We start from the raw sequence: 26,213 nt of genomic DNA on the forward strand, positions 1-26,213 counted from the left end.
AAGACTATGACTAATTTACTATATTTTTAGCAAACTGTTCTAGATTCTTTTGTCAAAAAATTATTTTAAAAAAAAATTGTATTACGAAATCTAGTAATTTCTGTCATACTAACTACATTTACAAATTAATGGGGGGGGGGGGGGTTAAGAGAAAAAAATATATTTAGTATGCATTTAAGTGGAATATAATTTAAAACAATAAGTATTCATATTATACACGTGAACTGCCTCTCTCAGATTGTTACATGGTACCACTTAACTAAAGGGAATAGTGCTTTTTTTGTTAGTTGAAGGTTTCCAATACACTGGTAGACTTCACTAAAAGGAAAAGGTTATTTTTCGTTGTTGAGGCTTTGAATAAGCGATTGGCCCTTTACTAAACAATTAGATAATCATTCAATAACATCAGTTATGACAGGTTCACATTTAACTCATTGGTTTAAGTCATTGGTTAAAATGCATGACGCGTAGGATGTAATATCTTCTTTTTTGAAGTAACGTCTGTATTATATAAGATAAGATAACTTCACCATTACCTATTCTTTAGTCTGTTGGACTGTTTGGGCACCATACAAGATCTGTCAACCGTCTTTCTCCATTTCTATCTGTCCTTTGCCTTTGATAGTATTTCATTCTCTGACAGGCCTATCCATTACTGGATGATTTCTTCCCATCGCTTTCTCTGTTTTCCTCTTCATCTTCTTCCTGGTACTGTTCCCTCAAGGATGGTCTTTGTGAGCCCTGAGGACCTTGTGATGTGGCCATAGAGTTTACGTTTTTTGACAGTAGTTAGCAGGTCATCATAGGGACCAATTGTTGTATTAATTCTGTTTCTATTCTTTATTTTTGTGATGCGGTCTTAGTAAGTGAAACACATGACTTGACTATATCTTCTATATCATTTCCTGGGGGATCACCTCTGTAAGGGCATCCTATTTTAAACTTGCCAAAAAAAAAAAAAAAGACCGCCTTTGTCATGTGTTAATACCTGAAACGGCATAGGTGCTGACCCAGCGCAGATGTCAAATGGTATAAGTAGTCCTTCTACACTCTGCCCCGGCCTCCAGCAGAACATGGAAGGCCTACTTTGTAAGATAGTCTTGCCAGTACTTTCTGTATTTGCGTCTATAACTTAGTATAACATAAGCCAGCAGTGGCGTAGCTAGGGTATATGATGCCCTGCGAGGCAGTTCCTAGCGATGCCCTAAAAAATGTAATTCAAAATAATGTGTATTCTTTACTAGAGTGTTGCTGACACGCAAAAAAAAAAATCAATTATAAAAAAAAAACAACAACATGAATCTAGAACCTAGAAAAACTATCAATAAATCGATATCTATTTTTCCGTCAAATTATTTAGTCGTAAATGTGTCATCGTTGATCGCAATTCATTCTTTCGTGGTCGAGAACTTGGCTTGGCTTGGCTACCTAGAAGGGGGCTCGAGGTTCGACACCCGACTCGGGCAGAGTTGTGTTTACTGAGCGCCTAAAGGCAGCACGGAAAACCAACTCCTAGATACCCCCGTTCTATTTTTTGAAAGTTGAAATCATCTTTCGCTCCTGACGAAATTCGTTCTTGTCGATGTTGATAGGATCGAATCACTATCGAGATTGATTTCGATCCACCTATGTAAAACCCAGGCATGCCCAGACTTTGTCTTACATGTGTGTGACCTAGTATATCATCCTTTTTAAAAAAATGTTTTTACTGAAAATCTTAAGAGAATAGGAACTTAACACATACTGGGGGGGGGGGGAGTTTGATGCCCCCTCACAACTTGTTGCCCCGTGCGACCTGCACCAACTGCCAGGGCCGGCCTTACGAATTGCGGGGCTCAATTTAATGGATGCTTGCGAAGCCCTCTTCAAATTTTGTTTACAACTATTACTTTTAATTAGGTCATTATATCAACATTTATAATATAACATGCATTGAAAGCAACTCAAACGCCAGTGGGTTAATTAAAGTTACGTCAGTCGTACGATAGGCCTACATCTTGATATGTTAACCCTTTAAATCCTACATGACAGTGACTTCGGGGACTGCCAGAATCTTATGTCTATAATAAACTTTTTTTTCGTTTTTTTTAAATTGCTGATTTAAAAAAAAAAGGTGTCTGTAGTAATTTAATGACAATATGATGATTGTATTTAACAATATTATGTCATAAAAAACAGAGCAAATACATTTAAATTCTTTAGTTTAGTACCGAGACGGAGACCATTCAACACATTCATTAAAAAAAAATTAACTAATATTTAAAAAAAAAAAAAACTTTACATGTCTTGACCACCCCCAACATTTGGCGTCCTGCCCCTGGATCTAGAAATTATAGACCTAACTTGGGGCTACGTAATTACTACATCTAGAAGTCTAGATCTCTATACTAGACTATACAGTCTATATCTATAGGCCTATCTAGATCTAGTCTAAATTGTTATTGATGAATAAATTCTAATATGATCAGTCCTAGTTATACTAATCTATAGATCTAGATATATCAGCAATATTGATCTAGATCTAATTGCTGTAATTAATTTTTTTTTAAATATTATAACCCCCCCCTTTTCCCTTTTTTTTCCCCCAACAAAATAAAAAAAAAAAAAAGAAGAAGAAAAATTCCCGCCACAAGTAAGGCAAGTAGAGCTCTTATTTGTTGATAAACAGATTTATAACCATAACGGGATTCGCTTGCCTAGCATTAAAGATAAAATGTCGGTATCGAAGAATTAGGAGTTTTGATATCTGAATCGGTAGTCTAGATCTGTAGATTCTAGATCTTTAACAAACAAAAAAAATGGGATTATCAGATGAGAGTGAAGAAAATGTATTACAGAGATTCGAAGAAGTTTGTTTGGACCTCAATATGGACACTTCAACTAAAGAAGATGCTTGGCAAAACTATCAAAGAATGCAAACAAACTACAGCCTCGAGGTTTTCTTTATGTTTACTTGAGTTTAGTTTACAATTTAGTGGTAGTGTATTAGATCTGGAGTCTAGTAATATAGTATAGATGTAGACATTGTAGAGATCTAGACAGGGTATTAAGCCCTGTAATATAATATATTATATATATATATATAGATTAATTATTAATTAGGTTCAAGTTCAGTAAACTAACGACTTAGTCTTAAACTTAAGTGTAAAGTTAAGTGTAAAGTTTAAGACTAAGTTTATAAGTAGAATTTTGAATTAGTAATTATTAATAATCATTAATTTGATTAATATTATAATATTTAAATATATTATCTAGATCTAGAGTAATCTAGACTATTCTAGAGACTAAGACTCTAGCTAGATTAGATATACAGATATAGATCTAGAACTAAAATCTAGTAGTACTAGACAGTACTAGTAAGTCTACAGATTATCTCAGTATTCTAGAGACACTAGAGTCTAGAGTAATCAAGACCATAAATTATAAATCATTGAGACTGTAGTTTACAAGAGTCTAGTACTAGTAGAGATTTTAAGACTAAAGAAGAGATCTAGAGCAGAGTAGACTTATATTAAATGCATCTATCTAGAGTACGGTTAATTAAGCTGTTATTTGTTAATATCTCTAGCTAATTAAATTTTAAATTATCAGTCAAATCCATGACACCTTCAGCATCATGCATCAATCTAATTAGAATCTTTGACGCCTTCACCTATTCTCTTAGTCCATTCCTCTTACTCTTATTCCTTTGCCTAGAGACTAGAGCCTTTTGCAATGACAAGCTCATCCATTTTTTGAAATGTTATCTTCCCATCACTTTCTCTGTCTCCCTTTCTTTCCTTTTCCTGGGACTGTTACTTGCAGGAAGATCTTTGCAAGCCCTAGCAATATGGCCATACAGCTTAAGTTTAAGTTTGCATTTTTTGACAGTGCTCATGGGGGGCAAGACATAAGACGTGTATGATGTTAAATATTATTTGTAAAATATTAATTTTTAGACTTTGATACTGACCATTGGGAAGACATTGCCCTAGACTGCACTAGTTTGAGAGAGACAGTGATGTAGAAAGCTATGGATTGGGAGAAAACATGGGCCTCAGCTCTTGAAGAAAAGTAAAGCGTGCCATACGAAAAATGGCCAGCTCCTTTACCACCAAAGCGAAAAGCCACCTTGACCTGCAATGTATGTGGATGGAAGTGTGTCTCCAAAATAGGGTTCCACAGTCATGAAAAAGTGTTCGAGATGAACCATAGTCATTCTACGACTGAAGGAGGCCAATAGATTTTTTAGACTATCTGTAGTCCATATTTAAATCTAGAGTATTATTAGTAAAATATCTTGAGATTCTTAATTAGATTCTTAATAAATTAAAATAATAATAGAAGAAAAACAAATCTAAATAGATTCTATAGATTTTAAAAACTATCTATAGACTGTAGTATAGTATAGTAATATGGGCTTAGTATTGTTTTAGATCTAGATTAGAGATATAAATTCATGTGATAAACCTGTCCAAATCTAGAGATTCTTCTAGAACTAGGTTGGTCTAGGATCAAGATTCTAGATATAAATCTTATATTATGTTAAAGATTTATCTAATCTTCATTTGTAGATCAATACATAGATCTTGATTTATTCTAGATCTAAATCTGCAATTCCTTTTTTTTTGCTGAATTATGTTTTTTACATTTTCTGATTTAATATAGTAGATATATCTAGATTATAAATAGGATTTAGACACAGAATCTATTTGTGCTTGAGATTTAGACCTAGAGCAATATTTATGTTTAGATGTCATGCCTACCATTATTCTGTCTCAACTTATCGTATTTAACTCATTTAGACGAATATGAAATATAATATAGCACACTATATAAAAGAAGTTAAATCGTGGTTAAGATGGTGTGCAATTTTCAAACAGGGAGACCAGATGCACTGGCTGGCCTGTGCTTTATATGAAGCTTGTCGTCGAACGTCTGTGCCTACTGTTGGGCAGGGAACTATGGAAGGCAACTGTGTGTCGTTGACGAGATTGCTGAGATCATCTAAATTCAGGTGACAGTCTATATTTAGCTAAATCACATTTTTTTTTTTTATTTTGAATTTATTTACAAATATCAAATTAGTCTTGTCATATTGTGAGTGAATTGTTTTTCTAAACTCAAAAACTATTTCAAATATGTTTGTGTAAAAGCCAACATAAACTTTAAAAAGAGGTGCTGAATATGAAAAAAACAAACCAACTACTTTAAGATATTGCCTACTACATCACTAGCAATTATGAGATGATTCAAGTTATCAAGTGCTGGTGATGACCTTTTTTTTAAGCTGTATAAGCAAATAAGGTCCTTAACATAATTTCGGCACTTTTCATAAAAGATGAACATTCTGAGTAAGCTGTAAACTCTTATGTAGACTGTGGGAAGGAAAAAAGTGTGCTGTTTTTCTCTGCCAGACAGTGTTAGTTATGTTGGGCTGTAGTGGTAGTAAGGCCTGCCTAAGGAGGATTAGTAAGGGGCATTCAAAGAGGATATGGTTTACCGTTTCACAAGGGTGGGCGCAGTGTCTGCAAAGGGGTAGGTGTGTTGGATTTATTTAGTTAAGGTGTCTTTTTAAGCTGTGTGTTCTGTTGGTCTTTGGTAGCTTTACTTTAATATATCATAGTCTTTGGTTTAATTTTGCTATTTTATTGAGAATGCCATTTATGTGCTTAGAAGTAAACTTGCCAGAAATTCTGTTATAATTTAAAAAACAATACTTCACATACCTGGATATAAATCAATATCTGATCTACGGGTTGACTGCCTAGCAGGATGGTTGCACTGACTGTTGTCTCAATAGTCAAATTATGCAATGTTTGACCTAAGATGAAATTATTATGAAGTGTTATTATAACATGTGTGAGAGAGGTGTGGTGGCTATGCAGTAAAGCGCTTGGATTGAACCGGGGGTTCTGGATTCGAAGACTGGGATTTTTAATTTTGGGATCTTTGGGCGCCTCTGAGTACACCCAGCTCTAATGAGTACCTGACATTTGTTGGGGAAAAGTAAAGGCAGTTGGTTGTTGTGCTGTCCACATAGCACCCTCATAAACCATTAGGCCACAGAAACAGATGACCTTTACATCATCTGCCCTATAGACCACAAGGTCTGAAAGGGGAACTTAACTTTTTTTTAATTATTATAACTTGTAACTTAGATCTGAAGGCTGAGAATATGTCAAGATGTATATAACCTTATACTTAAAAATTGGGTTAGAAGTAATAATAATTACTATTAATAAATAAAAACAAAAAAAACTGACCTGAAAAGAACATGAAACACCTTGTAAACATTCAGCAACATATGTCTGCTACAAGGCTAAAATAATTTATATTGACTTGTATTACTGACTCGATTGTGACATATAACTGAACACTTGTAAGTTGGGGCAGGGGCATAATGGGAGAAAAAGTTGGTTGGTATTGGAATCTCGATAGAGAGTAGAAATGATGAGAAATTGTGTATTTTTCTAACTTGGATTATGTAACTGATATCATTGAGCAGTGATGTAATTACGTGACTCTGAATATATAAAGTATTGAATCATGTTGGAGTGTATTTTATCAAGCTAGTTTAGAATAAATGATTGAACGACCATATTCATTTTTATTTTCTTGTTAAATCAAACCCAAGCACAACTATACATGCACAAAAATAGCTACACCCAAAAGTTGGTGAAATCCTACACTACACGGCCCCTAACGTAATATAGCTGAAGTTACTCGTTACAATTGGCACATCTTTCAAGGTAGTAGGCTGAATTACTTACAAATCTGTTTCACTACTCTACTTTCAGCCTTATTCAGTTCTTCAACAAGATGAGGAAATGGTCAGATATGGCTAACCTGCCCAAAGCTTTTAGAGATAAAATTGACAAATTGGAGAGAAACTTTGCAGTCTCTACAGTCATTTTTAAAAAGTTTGAACCTATCTTCTTGGACATTTTTATAAATCCTGCTCACGAGCTGCCCAGGCAACAGAGGGGTAGAAAACAGAGGTGAATATTTGAATAGCTGCTCTTGATGCATAGTGTGAATATAACCTGTAAGCTTTTTGTGCTCAATAATATCCTGTTTTCTAGATGACAAGAATATAAAACCTGTCAAACTTGGTTGTGGCAGTGGTTCCCACTTCATCATTCTGAATTTTACAGGGTTTTTTATGTATTTTTTTATTACCTAGTGGAAAAAAAAAAAGCTGGGGAAAGCCCAGACAATGATTTTGTGAAAATTAGAAATTTATCTCTTGATTTAAAAAAAAAAAAAAGGTACAAAGTATTGGTAAGAAAAAAAAAAGATTAGAAATATAACAGAATATGAAATGTTATCTTTTCTACTAGTTCACCATAAAATAAGAAGACAAAGTTTGACATGGCTTTTAATACATTTTATTATTAAACTAACATTTTTGGAAATATAATTAAACATTTATAGAATTAAAAAAAAACCTTAGTGAGCTAAAAATTCTTCACATTTTTTTATCTATCATAAAAGAGTTTTGTTATGTTTTTCTAAAATTTTTAATATCTACTGTTACATTCTAAAGTCTGTCTTCTTTTTTTGTCATGTCACATATAAAGTGGTCACATGTTCTGTTATATTCCTTGTATGTAATGATTAAAGTACCACCAAATTACAAAACAGTTGGGCACCACTGAATACACATTCAGACCTAGAAGTGCTGTAGTTGATACCATTGCATGATGAAAGCAATGGGCTGAATTAAAAAGCTAGTGTTGAAAAAAAAAGGAATGATCTATTTAGTAATTATATTAGCTTCTGTTGAAATTTGTATAGATTTGTATATATTAAGACCATCAGTCTAATCTAGCTTTTATGTTTCAATCATATTTAATCTTTTCAATCCATTCTACAAACTCTATCAGAGCTATTCATGACAAAAGGAGAAAATGGACAAAAAATGGATTGCAGCTCGTAGAAGGGTACAAAGAACCTTTTTATTTTGATATAGTGTATCCTATTGTGTAGGCCAGTCTAATCAATAATTATGTAACAAACTAGAATAATTTTAATGTAACTCTGTTGTTTGCATGTTAAACTAACCTGTATTATCAATGTAACAAACACTAGCATGCTTGTGTCTCTGAGTGTTGCTTTTGGTGATCTTTAAAGACTTTTTGGTGTTTTATCATTTACAGTTTTTGAAGTTGTTTTGTTTTTCAGAAGGATTATACCTGTAAGGTTGACTCCAGTAGTTGGCATTTTGTTTTATCACAAGAACTTAATTTGTGTTTAAATGTGAATTGTTGCTGGGTTGTTTTTTTTTTAGGCTATAACTGTACCTTTTAAATTCTCATTGTCCATAATATCAGGCTTTGTACTATCTGGTTTGTGATCTTTATTTATGATTAGTTAAAATGTTTTATGATTAAATTGTGTTTTAAAATCCACAGAAGATTACCGTGTACGGCAAAGGAAGTTTTTAGTTTCTCATGGACATTGTTTGTATTAGTGAAAGGTAAACATTTTGTGTACTTACACTCATGTCAGATTTTTCGTTTGGTTTTGTTGCTGTTTTTTTTTTTTGGAGTTTTTGCTTTATAAATAATCTATGTGACTATTTTTATGCTTGAATTCTTGTGTTAGGTAACTTTCCTGCCATTAGTGATGACCTTGTCAACTCTTATCACCTATTGTTATGTTGTATTGACTGGATATTCGCCAATGCTGTAATGGGTGGACGTAAAGATCTTTTGAATCGAGAATTTGAAGGTGTGCCTTTCATTAATATAACAAAAAAATAATTTTAACTCTTGAAAATGTTGTCTAAATAACTCATTATTGTGAAATGCAAATCTCCCAGGTCTACCTGAAGACTTCAATAGTGTGAATTGGAAACCATCTGGGGATCCACCTTGTATCATGCAGCTCCTGTGTGAAAAACATGATGGTCTGGTAGTTGAAGCGAAGACTATTAAGGAGCACTGGTGGAAGCCACACATTAAAAGATTGTTTGATAAAAAGGTAATAATTTCATTGATATTTCATTGGAAACACCATTGCTTTTATTCTTGTTTTTTTTTTTTAAATTATAGAATAAATGTATTTCATAACTGAAGTATATTTCTATGTTAACCGTAGATCCTTGATGGAAAGAGTTCTAATCTTTCTGCCATTCTGGAGCTTGGTCACTTTGAGGAGAATGTGTAAGTATTAATTTGCTTGTTTTCAGTTGGGTATTAGTACTTAATCATAAAAGTGTATGATAGCAGTAATTGTAAATTAGCTTTACATCAAATATGAAAGTCAGAAAAACAGACGTGGACTTGGACATGTTTCATTTAAGCTAATTAATCTGTTTTAATGAAAATTTAAGCAACATTACATCATATAAATCATAGTAGTTAAATAAAGATAAATGTTTTTATACAATATCTTTAAGGTATTCTATAACATACTTTATTTTGTTCAAATGTCAATGTGGCTAATTAATATATGTTATCTGCTAATAAATCATAAATAAAATATAGTTATTACTTATTTTTGCATAAAGCTGGAAATCAACTTTGCCATTTTTTATGTCCTTTTTTAGATCACCATAATATATTATTATTAAGAGGTGACTATTTCTTTCATTGCGTTTGATACTAGCTATATTAGCGAAGGATTTTTTTTTTCCTCACAGTAAGATGATCAACAAACTTTATGAGGAGTATGTGCTGAGTGTTGGAGACTTTGATGAAAGGATCTTCTTGGGGGAGGATGCCAGTGAAGAAATTGGAACCCCTGGAGGACAGAACACTTCAGACTTGACAGAACAGATGCAACGACGTTCGTTAAGACAGCATTTTGATGAGGTGACATTTTAGCACTTGTTAATCTGTTAGGAAAATAATGAAATGCAAAGTTGATTTAATTTTCTAGCAAAAAAAAAATAATTTTTTTATGACTATATTGTGGTTGGCTTTTTGATAATGTTTTTTTTCCTTATTGATGTCAAGTGTTTCTAGTAATAATATCAGTAAATACATAGTTGTAAATTTTGAAGTAGGATAAACTTTAACTCAATAACTCTTACCGCAGTACAGTGTATCTTTTAGGCTTTAAGTCTAACAGCAGGACAATGCGTTGTTAAGCTAGCAACAGTTTTTTAAACTTAACTTTACGAAGAGCTCACCATATCTCATTATGAATGAAAACTAGAGTGTGTAGATTATTTTTTAGTGTAAATCGGATGTGTATTGCTTTTTTATTATTTTTAAATAATTTTTCAAATGAAATGTATAAGCCCCACCTGGGAAAAGGAATATTTTGCAGCTTATATATATTCTAAAGGTGTAAAAAGTATATATTATTTAAACTAGATATATCATTCTATTTTTTATATCTGCTTTTTTTAAATTGATTATTATTAGATCTTAAATTTAATTATTTTTTCAAAAAGTTTATTTTTTAAGAACTTTTTATTTCATAGTTTAAGGATACAGAAATAATTTTTCAAACCAGAAATAGGAGCTATTGGATTTTGGTCAATCTGTTTAAATTTTGACAAGAATTAAATACCAAGACATGTAGAAATAATATGACAAACAAAAGTTACATTAATATTATAGTATATGCATCTTTTGTGTCCTGAAAAGAATTCTGTTCAGAGTAAAAATCATCTTCAAAGGATTCTCACATGTTTTAGTCTGCATATGTCTCCATTCTACCATTTATAATTTCTTTTTAGATCAATATGTTACATTTTATTCACAAGTTGTGCACATCACTATCACTTAGATTGTTGATAATTTTATAATTTTTTTTGCCTTGTGACTATTTTTTTCGGATACACTTTGAACACGAATTGCTTCAACAGACTTGACTTTATGTTTTGAATAATTCAGAATAATGATCCATGCATCTTTCTAATTTTTTTATTGTAGACTAAATCCTTAACTCCATCCACTCCGTTGACGGGTCGAAGATACTTGAAAGAAAAAGATTTGAGTGTGACCCCTGTCTCAACAGCAACTCAGAGTGTCTCACGACTGCAGACATTGCTCTCTGGATCAAAAACATCTCCTTCCGACACCCTTTTGGACATCTTCAAGTGAGTTTTTGTCTGTTATTATCAATCAATTTTATTTGTGTTTATGTTAGTAAGTAATCAGTTTAACAGACACTAGTTTAAATATTTGTGTATAAAATATTTGTTTTTTCAGATAGTTTGTAAGTTTATTTATAATTTCTTATATTGTTTCTAAAATTTGGCAAGAATTTAAAATCACGATTCAATTTAACATAATATAAAGATAACAGTAGATTTATAAGAGTTGATTTGTTAAAGATCTTAAAGTACTATAATAATGCTGATTATGTATTTATGTTAAAATATTTTATGCTTGTTTATTATGTACTAGTTTCCACATATTTTAGCTTTAAAGCCACTTTTAGGAGATTTTGAGAAGACAAGACCAAAGGTGGTCATGAGAAATTAGTGTTTTTCTTTTTCTTTTTTTTAATTACCCTTGTACAGCACATATATTATGCATGCTCTGTGCACTAAGATCCAATCTTTTATGTGGCCCTGTTGGGGGAGAGGGTTGTCACGTTCACTCTTTGGGTTCTGAAAGTCAACATTATTATAGTAAGGAAAACAAGTAATGCAAATAAAATCACAGTATAGTAATGCAAATAAAATCACAGTATAGCACCAAACAACAAGCATTTAACTTAAATGATAATTTAAGAAGATGATGTTTATAATGATTAGTAAAGATTATTTAATGAAAACATACTAAACAATGCATACAAATATCCAAGAATTAGTAAACTATGAGCATAACACCAAGATGCACCTTCATTATTATAAGCACTACTACATTGACAACGACATACTACTGCCCACCACAGTTTAAACAGTACATCTCCATTAACATGTTGAAACTTAACATCAGGATCACAACCCAGAACAAGCTCGACTTTAACAACTGAGTCCCTAAGAAAAGACAAAGACTAACTTTCTTTAAAAACAAATGATAACACTTAACCAATATCGAGTAGCTACATATAGCTGAGTTGGGATTATTATGGTAAAGTAGTCCTTATCTTGATTAGGTTAAATGTATCTTTTATTTCATATACCATGTCTGCATTCTTGTGCATCTATTATATAGATTATTACTGAATAACTATTATTTCCTTAAGGTAAAGAGTTGACTCTACATTAAATATGTGTGTGAGTCAGTGAAACTGCTTTGCTTATGTTGTCATTTTGTGTTCAGAGGCAGGAGAATTAATGTTTAAACTGTGAAACAACATAATCAAAAGTATCCAAAGCAAAAGATTCCATGTCATAGTTTTGCCATCATATAATAATCTTGACATTTATTTTCTCTAGCTTTTTCTTCAGTTTAACTTATACATAAAAAAAAAAAAAAAGTTCCCCTTTCAGACCTTATGGTCTATAGGGCAGATGATGTAAAGGTCATCTGATTCTGTGGCCTACGGTTTACGAGGGTGTCATGTGGCCAGCACAACGACCAACTGCCTTTACTTTCCCCCAACTAATGTCAGGTACCCATTAGAGCTGGGTGGACTCAGAGGCGCCCAAGGATCCCAAAAATAAAAATCCCAGTCTTCGCCAGGATTCGAACCCGGGACCCCTGTTCAGAAGCCTAGCGCTTTACCGCTCAGCCACTGCACCTCCAGTTTATACATTAGTTAATAATAACTAATGTTTTGTTGGTTTATCTTTTTCATATAGAAACTGTGCCAGAAATCCTATTGATGAAATAACACAGAGACTTAAAGAAATGGGTGAAAAGTTCTGTAAACATTATGCCAAAGTGAGTGTCTTTTTATATAATGTTTATGTAAACATGTGTAAACATTCATTTGATGAAAATGTAACTCTATAATGTGTTCATGATGACATGTTTAGAAATTGAAATGCTTACACACTTTTGTTTTTATGTGCATCCTATCTACAAACATACCCACAATGCATATTTAATACAAAAAAATGCATGTATATAAACAAACTTAAGGGATATCTTTGAATAACACATACTCTAATTTGAGCAGAAATGAACTTCTCAGCTTCTCAGGAAAGCTTGACCTTAGTAATTTGTCTCATGATGGGGTACTATTTTTTTTCTGTGTTGTTGATGAAGATTGTTAGGCTTACACTTAAGGTTTGCATATAGCTGCATAATTCTAGTATCTATTCTAAATTAATGTCTCTGCACTTTGCTTATGCTTCAGTCCTTTGAAGGTTTGTATATAACTTTTGTTGGCTGATAGATTGCAGTCATAATGTTCTCTTTAGAGTTCCAGACAGAACTGCCCATGATCTAGTTGATGGAACAAGTCTTCCAATGGTAGTTTTTAATTCCTAAGCATTGCTATTTCCTAGGCAACAGTTAGTGAGTTTTTGCTATCAATAATGTTCTTTACCACAAATATTTTTAAGTCCCTATTGTGATTTTTCCACAGCGGCTCTGGGTGAGTCTCTGCTGTCACTATTTCTCTATTGCTAGAATTGCTATTTTCTTGTGGCTTTATGAGTTAATATAAATGTCATCCTATTGTATTTGCTTTTTTGGATATGATTTAAAAGTCCTTACTTTATTTGAGAGAATATGCTTTCTAGGAATAGCTCCTTTTATTAGTAAATGCTGCAGTCTGTTTCTTTCTCTCTGTTAAATGTTTCGGATACCTGAGTGTTGCAGTTTATCTTATCTGATTACTTATCATTGGACTAGTTGAATGGCTAGAATTTGTGGTTTGACCATATTATTTATTGACCAGTGCTACGTTTCTTTAAGGTGATTAGATTCTTAATTAAATGACTGATTACATATTCAAGCATTTATCAAGTTATCCTGTCTCTATAGTCATCTGATAGCCATCCAGGAGCAACTGTGGATTTTGCCCGTAAACGTCTTCAGCTAGGAGAGAGCCTGTATTATAAAACACTTGAAGGAATTATACAAGGAGAGAAGAGGAGACTAGGAGGAGAGCAGAAAGAAGCCAACCTATTGGTGAGCTTTTTGGTTGGTTTGAAAATAAAATCTTTTGATTTTTTTCCATTATATATTTTTTTTACCTGCAGCAATATTAACCTTAGCTGCTGTAACTATTTACAGCTGTTTGGTTTCTGATTTGCTACTTCTCATGTGAATTAAATAGTATCTTTTGTGTAAGAAAAAAGAAAATAACAAAACAATACTTTTATTTGGTTTGCATGTTGTGCTTCTGTTTTCCTCTTGTACATTCTAGAAGATAAGTGATTTCAGACAGGATTATTGCATTGATCTGTAAATACTAATGTCAGAATGTTGACTAAAAGTTTATCAATGAGTGATTTGAACAGCCAACTTAATATGTGAATAAAAAGCTATTACTGAGTGACTCGAACAACTAGCTTACTTATAGACAATTTTTTTAGCCTTGTATACATTAGCCTTTATCACGAGGAAAGTGCTAAAAACATCTTTATTTGTAAATAGCTTTAATAATTTTAAAACTAAGCCTATATCATTTTAGATCTGTCAATTGACTCTTGAAGGCAGAATTGTTCTAACTGTTAAAAACTTTCTTTGACAACTGAAGCTACTTTTAAAATACATTTAGCTAATTCATAATGTTGATTTTTTTTCAGGGATTATTAGAGAATGACTTTTTTCATAGGTCTCTCTTGGCTTGTTGTTTAGAGATTGTAATATTCTCTTATAATTCTCAGCGGTGAGTCAGTTTTGAGATATTTTAGCAATACTTTATAAATAATGGTTAGGGTAACATTATTTCTAGTCCACTTATGTGACATCAATGCTAAGGCTCTGTATTTTTTATGATTTTTATAAAAAAAATATTTGTTTTTTTTTTTAGTACCTTTCCATGGATTGTTGACATATTTGAGCTGAGTCCCTACCACTTTTACAAGGTGATTGAGATTATCATACGTGCTGAAAAGGGCTTGTCTAGGGATGTGGTCAAACACTTAAATCATGTGAGTTTCAATGTCTTTACTTGTAGCATAAAATCTATGTAGGGAATCCTGTTGAATTGTATCACTACTCTATTTATGCCCTGAATCATGCTATGGAATGAAAGGAATGTTTCTATTAATTGTTCACTTGCTGTTTGTCTCATTCCCCTTACTATTCATGATTTTTTTTTTTCTAGTTAAATTTATTTTTTTAACATTTTTTTTATATCCTACAATTAAGATTGAAGAGAGTATTCTGGAAAGTTATGCATGGAAAAATGATTCGCCACTTTGGGATGCTATCAAGGAAAAGACAGCTCCTACTTGTGAAGAAGTGAGGGATATTTTTTGAAAAGTATTTTAACTGCTACTAACATTAGGAAAAGAAACAACTAGCATTATGGTTTTAAGTTTCTTTTCATTGCCACATATTTATCTTTTCTCAGGTGACTCCTGCTAATCAGATGGAACTCAGTGGTAAACAATCAGCTTTGCAAATAGCCAAACATCCCAGACTAAGATCTTTAGTTGGGGATATAAAATATTTGCAAAAAAGTAAGTATTTTTTATTTGCTAATATAATTGTAACATTTTGAAAGCCAATTGTAACTCTCTATTTTTTAGTGTAAAAATGTAACCAATTAAAGATCTATTAACAAATATAAATAAAATAGTGTAATACTTTTTTTTTTTATTATAAGGTTCAGACCCTCTTCAGTCCCCTATTGTTCCAATGGCGACAGACAGATTCAGTTCACCTTCTCCTGGCAATGCAAAGCGTAGATTATTTACAACTGGACCTACCACAGCCTCTCCATTGGTCACCAGCTCAGCAGCATCAACTCAGAGCAGCACATCACAGTCTATAAATATTGTTTCCTCTGGCAAGGCCACCATTGGAGGCTCCATACTGATGAACCAATTGAAAGGAGGCACCACTGATACTCTGATTGTCTCTAACAAGGTAATGAAACATTGCTAAAACAAACCAAAAAAAAAAAACCAAACCCCCCATGTCCAGACTTGCTTAATACCAGAAATAGAAATAGAAAACTCATTACGTGAGAACTATTTGTAATAATTAAATTGTGTATAAAAAAAATTGACTTACAGAATATATGTCTATTTTTTTTTTAAGTTCTAATTTGTTTTTAAATTCCTTTCTGTGAATTATTATTCTCTCTACTGTCCAGCTTGCTTCAGCTCTAGCACCCACGGCTAACTCTTCCAAGGTTGACTCAGCACCACAAGTTACAGTGGCGAGCTCAGGGCTGACTTCGCCAGTGACTGGAGGACACGTTGTTGTGGCTGCTGCAGCAGGAAGTGGCACTGTGTTGACTTCTTCAGTGGGTCAACAGACAACTGTCCCTACACAGCAGACAATAGTGGCTATGATGGATGATGGCAGACAAGTGAGTACAATTTTCTTTTGTTTTATATATGCTAGAACAAATCTGTACAAGTGCTCTTTCTTTCTTAGTGTCATTAGAGCACGGAAAACCTATGACTTAGTCTCTATTTAACATGCACTAGTAGATTAACATATAGGATGTCATCTTTTCTTTGGAAGGAATGTCTCTAATTTATAAGATAAGATTACTTTAAATAAACAAGATCTCTTCCTATTAAATTAAAATTGCCAAGGTGCTGTCTAATGTCTTTGATTTCTTTTTTAAAAATAACAATTAATGTTCTGATTAAAATTTGGATGTAAAGTTTTATAAAATAAAGATAGTAATAAAACTTTAAAACTAAATAAGTTTTTTTTTAAATAAGGCACTACAATTTATTGTAAATTAAAACAAAATGAAATTAAAAAGAAAATTGATAAAAGGAATAATATGATGTTTTATTTCTTCTTAGATTCTTATTCCTATACAAATAGCGCAGCCATCGACTTCTGGAACATCCACTACTTCTATGACCTACACTACTAGTGGTACCTCTGGACAGACATCTAGCACTATTACAATTACAAGCAAGTCTGGCCAGGTAATAGAATTTGTTACTTTTTGGACTTATGTAATTGTTGAAAAGTAAAAGAAAGTATACATACATTAGAAAAAAAAGGAAGTTAACACCATAATTGGTGTAGACGACAGTCTATTAAATATAAGGTGGTCATAACCCCCCCATCCATTAGAATCTTCTTGATTATACCTTTCTCTAAGAGAGTTCCTACCATCTGTTGAAGAAAGTAAAATAAATAGCAGATATGTTGACTAACAAACCTTTTTAAACTGTTTCCCTTGGAAATTGTTTTCACCTGATCTATAGAAGGGACATTGGATAATGACGACATTCTTTTAAAAAAGGAGAATAAAAAATGTTTAGTATTTGCAAGCTGTTTCCTTCTGTCAACCCAACTACTAAGGGAATAGTATAGGACAGCAAGTTAGTCAGTAATTTAAGTAAAGGATTGTGAATTGTACCAGGAAGTTTTAATCAACTTGTTTGTCAGAGAAATGCACTTAAGAAAAAAAACAACATTATTTTTCATTTTGTTCTGACTCTAGCCTATGTTTGTGAAGTTAGAGAAAACAGATGCTGATCACAACTATAACAAACCAAAGCAGACTGGCTCATTAGCCTTATTCTTTAGAAAGGTTGGTTCATAATTAAACCATTATGCTTTAATGGGTTCTGACATTTATATTGGATTGTTTGTTTAGAGCAGAAAACTATATTTAATATTTACTAAAATATAAAAAATTTATATAGCTAAATTATGCACCTTGGGAATGTTTCTTGAAAAGAAGTTTGTTTTGAACTTTGATTTTGGCGTGGGTATCAGAACAGCTTGTTTTCCAATTCCTAGGTTTATCACCTGGCAAGTGTAAGACTTCGAGATCTCTTTGATAAACTGGACATTGATGATGAAGAGCTCCTGAAGAAGGTCTGGACCTGCTTCGAGTATGCAATGGTACACAATGTCCACCTGATGATGGACCGCCACCTGGACCAGTTGATCATGTGCTCCTTGTATCTGATTGCTAAAGTGACTGAAAAGCCTTTGACTTTCCAGAACATTATGAAATGCTACAGACTACAACCACAAGCACATAGTCATGTAAGCATTACATTAGTAATTAATCAACATTATAAAATGTTACAAGACTTTAACAAGCACACTGCCATGCAAACATTACATTTATAATTCCCTTTTGGACTGCCTGAATTTTTTTTTATTGTTTAGAGAAACACAAAATTGCAACATTATTTAAATATGATGCTTATTAATGTCACTTTGAAGTTTGTCTTACATCCTGATGCCTTATTTTAGGTATACCGCAGCGTTCTAATCTCTTCAAGACATCGCCATGGTTCTGGCAGCAGTGACAGTAATGAAGGCAGTGGCACATCATCTCCTGTCAATGAAGGGAAACCTGATAATAAGGACAAAAGTAAGTCAAACTCTTTTGGTCTAACATCTTTGGTTGGGTTACAGTTGAATCTAGACAACTATCAATTATGGTTATTTACTGAAAAAGCATATTAAGTTAATGGATAACTGTTCAAGATAACTTTCAAGAGTGGTTATATTAAAACAATTTAGAATAAAAAGCATTAATAATTATATTTTTTTTAAACACCTATTACACTAATATATATATTTATATATATATATATATATATATATATATATATATATATATATATATATATATATATATATATATATATATATCTTTTATAAAGCACTACTTTCATGCTTATAGCATGCTCAGAACGCTTTGGTCCAATCTCATTTGTGTGTGTGTGGGGGGGTTATGTGGGAGAAGGTTTTCCGTGCTGCCTTTAGGCACTCAGTAAACACAACTCTGCTCGAGTTGGGTCTCAAACCTCGAGCCCCCTTCATAGGTAGCCAAGCCAAGTTCAAGCATACTTAGCCTCTTGACCACGCTTCCCACATACTATAACCAAGTTCTTGTTTATCACAATAATTAAAAATTCCAAGATGTCCAATTTTTTAACATATGAAGCATCTCTGACTCTCGTATGCCTTGCCAAAAGGTAATGCAGAAAAAGTTAGTCTCATTAAAACCTAGTTTTAACGCTTCCACAAACATAACATACTCTTGTCCCATGAATTCTATTTATGTATTCTTCATACTGGTGCTCTGCTACATTAAAATAGTTGATTTAGTATCGATGTTGCATATTTTGGTCTTTTTTTTTTTTTGATCCTTAAATAGAAGTGTCTGCATTTTAACGCTCCCCCCAGACAAACACAATTTCGGCCCATGAACTCTAGTATCTTTTACCTCCCTATCTTATTTCCTTGCTCTTGGTTTTTCATTTAAATGGCTAATAGAAGGCTTGCTTTTTTTTTTTTCTTGTCAAGATAAAGACAATATGTGGATAGATTAATAGAATTGATTATCAATGTGCAAAATGTTGTTATTCAATGTGGACTCAATATTTATTTGTATTGTAAATTTTTCTCTTTAGAACAAGTGAGTGTTCGCTCTTCTAGCACTTTGCCTCATCCCCATCCCAGCAGTCAGCCCCCGACACCCACCAGGTTTGTTGGTGGGAATCTGGAGGATTTGGAAGAGGAGAGAGGAGATCTCATTCAGTTCTACAATCTTGTAAGTTGTCTTAAGAAAATATTCTTGTACACATTTCATTAGAAAATATTCTTGTACACATTTCATTAGAAAATATTCTTGTACACATTTCATTAGAAAATATTCTTGTACACATGTCATTAGAAAATATTCTTTTACCTGTCATTAGAAAATATTCTTGTACACTTTATTAGAAAATATTCTTGTACAATTTTTTTTTAAATAAGCTAATTTCTTTGATCTTTTTTGTTTTTAGGTATATCTGAGGAAAACTCGAACTTTTGCACTTATGTTTGTGGAAAAAAATTCTGATCCTACTGTAAGTTTTGTTTGACATGAATATAATTCAGCAATTTTGGTCTCTAATATAGAGTTTCATGAAACATTTTACAAAAAACTAAAATCTAATTTATAAAAGATTTCTTTTGTATTCATTTTTATTGACATAAAATTAGCTTTCTGGTGGCATCTTAATTTCTGGCTTGTTGAATTGTTCAAATTGTGAAGTAGGTTTATTTCTATAGTCACTCATTGTTTTTATTGTGTTTCAGGACAAACCTAAGTTGTCTCCTCTCCCTGCCATCCGTTGTTTGTCATCCTCACCTCGCCGCGTCTCCAACAGTCACACTGTGTTCATTTCACCACACAGAGCCAACACCTTGCCACCACTCCGGGGAATGTCTTATTCCATTAATCTGAGTCCATCCAAGGTGAGATATTGATGAGTTTGACAGTTTTCTCTTTTTCATACAAGATACATAAACACATATGGTATTAAATTAATGGAAATTGAATGGAGAATCAGAATATGCATGCATCTGTCGGTATCATTTGTAAGATAATAAAATTCAATTTAATAATTTGACCCCCCCCCCCCCCCAAAAAAATTCTTTTTACAAAAACAAAGTATTAAAAAATGTATTACCTTATTTACAATTGTTCAAAAGCTTCATAAGAATAGCACAAAATGTTAAATGTCATTTGTATGTTGTATTCACTTAAAATTAAAAATTAAGAGTTCAAGATACAATATTCTTTAAAAGAGTCATTGTTATATTTTGTACATAAATGAACATGTAATGATCATTGAGATAGTCATTGTTATATACACAATAAATTCATAAAGGAAGAAATCTAGTCAATGTTCATAAACACTGTCCTTTCTTTTTCCAACATATAGGTTAGTGATATTGAAAACAAAATGTTCAAGACAACACTTTTTTTTTTTCACTTTTCCAACATTAGAAGTCAGAATAGAACACACAAATATTACATTCATGATGCAAACACCTTGTTTACATTCATTATGCACTTATTGGTTCATATTATTCCAATTATGTCTTGAGTACGTCAGAGCCTTAGTTTCTTTTTGTCTTGTTTCAAAACATCAAGGCATTGTTAACTTGTGGATACATCATGACTGGCTTTCTGGAGTTTGTATCCTTCCACAAAACAACACATTTTCCCTTGTTTATATTATCCAATACTTGGATTCCATATGGTTGATATGTGTATTTTTGACTTGAGTTGGACATTCTTGCTGATTTATTTGAAGAGTGCCAGTGTATAAAACAATTTTCATTAGTCAAAGTATCAACTAAGTTTTTTGTTGTGTGATACTTAGAAATCTCTTTTGAATAATTCACCTAAAAATGGTGTATAAAAAAACAAATTAGGGTCATTTGTTGATACTCATCTCAAAGATAGCAAACAATTTTAAAATATCATACTTAGAAACTGGATGCCAGCTTTGGTACCTCAATCTTCTTCTTATGGGAGTATTTGGCATAATTTTCTTTTCTGCTTAACTGTTGATGCAGTCAATTAGAATAGTTATAATTTCATCTTCAAATAATTGTGTAAACAGCCAAGAACTGAAAATGAATAATTGATCAGGCAAGTATTTATTCCTGGCTCTTGAGTATCAAAAAGGGAAAATGTATCTCCTACAGTATCTTCTACCCATTCACCATTAGTATCACTAGTAACAGTAGATCTAGATGTTGATCTGTCACTACTTTCAATCAAAATATTCTTTCCAGTTGAATCAATAGAAAGCACAAATCCTTTCTTCTTTGACTTTGGTTCAGATCTGCCACCAGTGCAAAAGTGACAAGAGATAAAAGCTTAGATCTGGACATAGGACTTTCATCAGAACTAGACCCACTAGAATCACCATATGCCCAACTATTGCATTAGTATTGTAATTGGATTCATCCGTTAATAGATCTTCTTCGTTATCACTATCTATAATTGACAAATGAAAGAACATTCATAAGGCATAAGGCCCTTTAGTGCTATACCTTTTAGGATGTTTACAAGTGCCATTTGGACCTGGTGTATTTTGGCAATGATGTTAACAAATAGTCAACAGTGAAAAAATGTTTTTTTTTAAAAAAAAAGGTATAAATAAAGGCTAAACTCCTTAACAAAGTACAGCACATGAAAATCTTGTAACAAAGCTTTTAAAGAAAAATAGAAAAAAGAAGAGTAGATTAGTTTTTGGGCTTAAAAATGTAATGAAACAATGGTAGGGTAAAAATTTCAATCCTCGAAATCGAATAATAATTGAATTTATTTTGTAAATTTGTTTTTGTCCTTTCACAGGATTTGCTAGCCATTAACAAAATGATAAAACAAGGAATATTTAAAACATCCTCCAAGCGTGTATTAGAAGTGGATAAAGATGACTCTGTCCATAGTCCAGCAAAAAGGATGGCTGCAGGTCAACACTTTGTGAAGAGGATACAGGACTTACCAACGGTGGAAAACCCTAGTTTATAGGGAGTTGACTTTTGTAGGAAATGTTTTAATTTAGAGTCTTTTTTTTTAAATGGTAATTTTAGTACCTTTCTGATGAAAAACATGGTTGGCAGATCTTTATGCCTGTTCTTTTTATGAAAGAGAATCGTATGTGGAAGTAAATATTTTATTCAAATTCTTTTATCCAAAATGTGATAGATGCAAAGAATGTATTATAAAATCTGCTGTATTATAAAATTTACCATTGGTGTTACTGACATTGACCTGTATTTTCTGAGCCACAGTTACAGTGTCATTATGTCAGTCTGTGTACAAATCGTTTCAGCTTGAATAAATGGCAAACACTACTGTATGTATATAGACTTACATAGTTATAACTACACTTTTATTTTTTATTTCCATAAAAGCATTTTGGTTTATGAAAAGGAAAACAGAAACTAAGCCTTGAACATTTCACTTGTGTTTTATTTGTGCCATTGAACTATTTTCTAACCATTTTGCTTGCAGGCTCTTGCTGAAACCTTATTCTAAAGGAAACCAATTCTAGGGCAAAAAGGGCATGGAATATAATGTATAACTCCGTAAACTGAACATCTTTCTGTACAAAAAAAAAAAGGTGTGCTAAGTTATTGTTTATAAATGCACATATTAAAAACATTGAGATGACTAATGAGAGAACATAATTTTCTGGCTCAATGAAAAGTTTTACTTTGAAATGTTTGTTTGCTTTTCAAATAGTTCTAGAGAAATTGATTTGCTCAAGCTGTGACAGTCAACACAGTGCTGTCTACAAGTGGTGGTGGTGTCTATATTGGTTTAGTTCACATCTGTTTGTCTTTCTGCTTGGAGACAATAATAAGTTGTACTTGGTTTGTTCAAGTTAGTCCAAGCATAATTAGTTCTGTTGTGTGTCATAAGACTCTCAATACAAACTCTTAAAGATGTTTGCAACAAAGTTTATTTCATAATTCACTGATAGCTTATCTGTTTTCATAGGACATTATACAATTATTTATCAGGAACTTACAACTATTTATTGTTTAATAGTTTGGAAAGTACTAAGTTTTTTTTACTTTTAATACCTGTAGAAAAGAAAATCAAATGTTTTTTTTCTAAAAAAAAAAAGTTTCATGTTAATTCGCCAACTTGAATGTAGCTTTGTGTATTGTTAGTAATGTTGAAGTTGCCTGCTGTACAGCTAATTGCAATACCTGCTAGTGTTAACAGACCTTACCTCACAATGTTTCATTATGCAATTGTTGTGTTGAAGGAGAGAGTGAAGTCAATGTCTGGCATTACAATGTATTATTAGTTTTGATCTTGAGAGCAGCTCATCCTTTGGCTGTTTGTCACAAATCAGTTGTTCTGTCTTTTTTAATTGCAAAAGATTGACAAGAAAATATTACATTTTGGGGTGGGGGGTGATTAGGGAAATAAGTCTTTGTTTATATTGCAGTGCAGCACCAATCAGTTATAAAAAAATGAATGTGAAACTTGTTGCCAACTACAAACTTTCTGGTTAAATCCATACTTGAACTACTCTGTCCTGGCCTAAATCTCAATTTGAAATAAGTGGCTTTGATAAAGAAATGTAGGACCAATGAGTGTGAGCCTATTGAAGCAAAATGTGAAGAGTTGGCCAGACAGATAATGTTTGGTTAAATTGCTAGAAACTGTTTATCTCAACTGACATGACCCAGTTTTTGTAGAACTATTAAAGATTTTTTTTCCCCCAATTCATGATTGGTAAATTCTTTGTCCAAATTTTTTCTGATCTGGACTGGTAATCAAAATAATTGTAGATCTTTGTTTTTACACGAAGTAAATAAAATAATAATAATAAAAAAGATAGTGACAATTAGCATCAATTAAAAACATATTTGATTAGCCTTTGATTTTAAATATTGATCGTGTGATAATCTAGATAGACTTCAGTTTTTCTTTGCATTGGACAATATCTAGTTAGACAGTTTATCTAAGAAAGTCTATTGAAGCCAATAAATCTCTATCATCTCCAAAACAACTTTTTCTCAAACATATGCTATGGTGTAATACAAACATAAGTAACTAAATCAAAGGTAAATTGTAGATATGCTGTGTTGTAGGGAGGAGTGACATCCTCACTTTGTGATGTGTAATTTGTTTTTAATTTTGTTTTGTATGAAGCTATTGTTCATGGATGTCAATTTTTGAATGCTATAACATAGTATGTCATGTTTGTGTGACAGTATGACAAAAAAAATCTGCCTGATACCTCCAAATGACATGGTACCTCTATATCAGTTATGCCCACTCAGCATCTGTTTCTGGCCTATGACGGGGGCTATCCTTCTCTTCGAAACATGTGCCTACGTTGAATAATGAACCCTTAATAGATAGGTTCCAATAGACTTTATGGTGATGTCCCTGTGACACATGGTGAAAATTTCAAGGCTCTGGGCTGAATAAGGCTGAGCATCACTGATGTATATAAAAATGAACAGACTCTTCTAGCCTCATTTTGACTTTATGCAAAGCTTGCACGCAACACTGTGCCCCAGGTTTAGTTCATGTGTAGGCAAGTTTTAGTTTCTACCATCAGCTGTATTACACAATTATTTTTTTTTTTATAGAATATAGAAAAGAGAATTTCTTATTTACTTGTATGTACATTGAATTATGTACCTATCTTTGTATTCACATACTTTGTATTCAACTATACATCCAATATTTTACAATGAATCTAGGGCCTTCCTTTCTTTACACTTCAGTTTTTATTTGCCAACTTTACATTTTTGTTAAAAATATATTAATGACAATTTGTCTTTTTTTTTTCCCTTTAATTTTGAAGGTAGCTTACTTGATAATAATTTATAAAGTCGAGTAGAATCAGATATTCAATATAAAGTTATGTTCTTATTGATAGCTAGAGTTGTTACAACTTTGTCATAAGCACTACAACACGAACTGATCTACATTTTGATCGGTGTGTTTAGGTTTTGAGATTTTGTTGATTTAAAATAGTGTACATTTGTTTTCATAATTTATGATGGGCAGACAAAATAAACTGATGTAAATATGACTTGCTTTCTTGGTATTCATGTGTACGTTTAGTACAAAATACAGTAATATTTTGATTACATTTTTCTTGAGTCTAGTATCTAGTTAGTCACCCATGGTTTTCATTGTGAAATCATACATTTATTATAAGAATGGCCATTTGAAAATCATGTTTTATTTTAATACAGAATGTAAGAAAAAAAAGATTGAGAATGTACCGAGTTTTGTAACTGTTATACAAGTTTAGAGCCATTCCAGTGGCATGGGATGTGTGGAACAAAATCAGGTGCCGTTGTAGAATGTTTTGAAACATAATTTTGTATGGATCTTTGAAATGGTCTATACGTCCCTCAGAGATCCTTGTGCTCCATGGGCTCAACGTTCTATTAATTTATTTGTGCCAGGTGTCTCCTTAAAAGTTACGGTTTGCAGGCTTTTTTTGTACATGGTCAAAGGTTTGGAACACAAAACTAACTCCTCATTGAGCTCAGTCCACATGATTCATTTCTTTCTAGAACACTAAGACCCTCCTGTTCAAAACAGATATGTTTTTATTGTTCTCATAGTACCTGGAGCCTACATAATGTTTGTTAACTGCACTATATAAATATGTATTGTTTCAATATAAAGATCAGAATGTTTTATTTTTAGAAATTTTGTTCAGACTTGCGTAAGACAACACAACTAAATCCACGTATCTGAACAATTCATTTATCATTAGTTTATTTATTACAAGAGAATACAACCAACCACACACTAAACAAACATTGAATTTATAAAAAGTATGGAATGGAATATACAGTGTGAAATGTAGTAATATTCAGTTGTGTCCCTTACAACTTGAACGGCTCACTAAGTGCTCATTTAAGTTTTAACTAATATTCTACTTTCGAAATTTATATATAAATATAAATGCTTAG

The 26,213-nt window shown here is 32.3% G+C and overlaps 1 protein-coding gene across 2 annotated transcripts; it reads left to right on the forward strand.

Annotated features, from left to right (window-relative positions):
- Window positions 1–2,676: 2,676 nt before the first annotated feature.
- On the forward strand, window positions 2,677–25,315 carry LOC106077916 (retinoblastoma-like protein 1). 2 transcript variants are annotated; one of them, XM_056035074.1, is made up of 26 exons: window positions 2,677–2,936; window positions 4,863–4,996; window positions 6,780–6,980; window positions 7,869–7,925; window positions 8,397–8,461; window positions 8,590–8,715; window positions 8,807–8,967; window positions 9,085–9,149; window positions 9,629–9,800; window positions 10,872–11,038; window positions 12,695–12,776; window positions 13,827–13,973; window positions 14,594–14,676; window positions 14,821–14,941; window positions 15,162–15,254; window positions 15,367–15,475; window positions 15,622–15,884; window positions 16,114–16,332; window positions 16,784–16,912; window positions 17,437–17,526; window positions 17,739–17,990; window positions 18,204–18,324; window positions 19,373–19,512; window positions 19,748–19,810; window positions 20,043–20,201; window positions 22,099–25,315. In XM_056035074.1, the coding sequence occupies exons 1-26, from the start codon at window positions 2,799–2,801 to the stop codon at window positions 22,273–22,275; spliced, it is 3,534 nt and encodes a 1,177-aa protein (XP_055891049.1). In that variant the 5' UTR covers window positions 2,677–2,798; the 3' UTR covers window positions 22,276–25,315. The 2 variants fall into 2 exon arrangements, with proteins under 2 accessions (XP_055891049.1, XP_055891050.1); XM_056035075.1 differs by lacking the exon at window positions 7,869–7,925.
- The last annotated feature ends 898 nt before the right edge of the window (window positions 25,316–26,213 follow it).

This window comes from Biomphalaria glabrata, chromosome 7 (genome assembly GCF_947242115.1).
Source record: "Biomphalaria glabrata chromosome 7, xgBioGlab47.1, whole genome shotgun sequence".
Taxonomy (NCBI): domain Eukaryota; kingdom Metazoa; phylum Mollusca; class Gastropoda; family Planorbidae; genus Biomphalaria; species Biomphalaria glabrata.

What these genes read in the sequence shown, in the direction of transcription:
- LOC106077916 (XM_056035074.1), top strand. Translation starts at nt 2,799, where the DNA reads ATGGGATTATCAGATGAGAGTGAAGAAAATGTATTACAGAGATTCGAA. An exon ending in TGGTCAAACACTTAAATCAT is followed by an intron (nt 14,942 to 15,161) that starts GTGAGTTTCAAT and finishes CCTACAATTAAG; the next exon opens with ATTGAAGAGAGTATTCTGGA. An exon ending in CAGCTCCTACTTGTGAAGAA is followed by an intron (nt 15,255 to 15,366) that starts GTGAGGGATATT and finishes ATCTTTTCTCAG; the next exon opens with GTGACTCCTGCTAATCAGAT.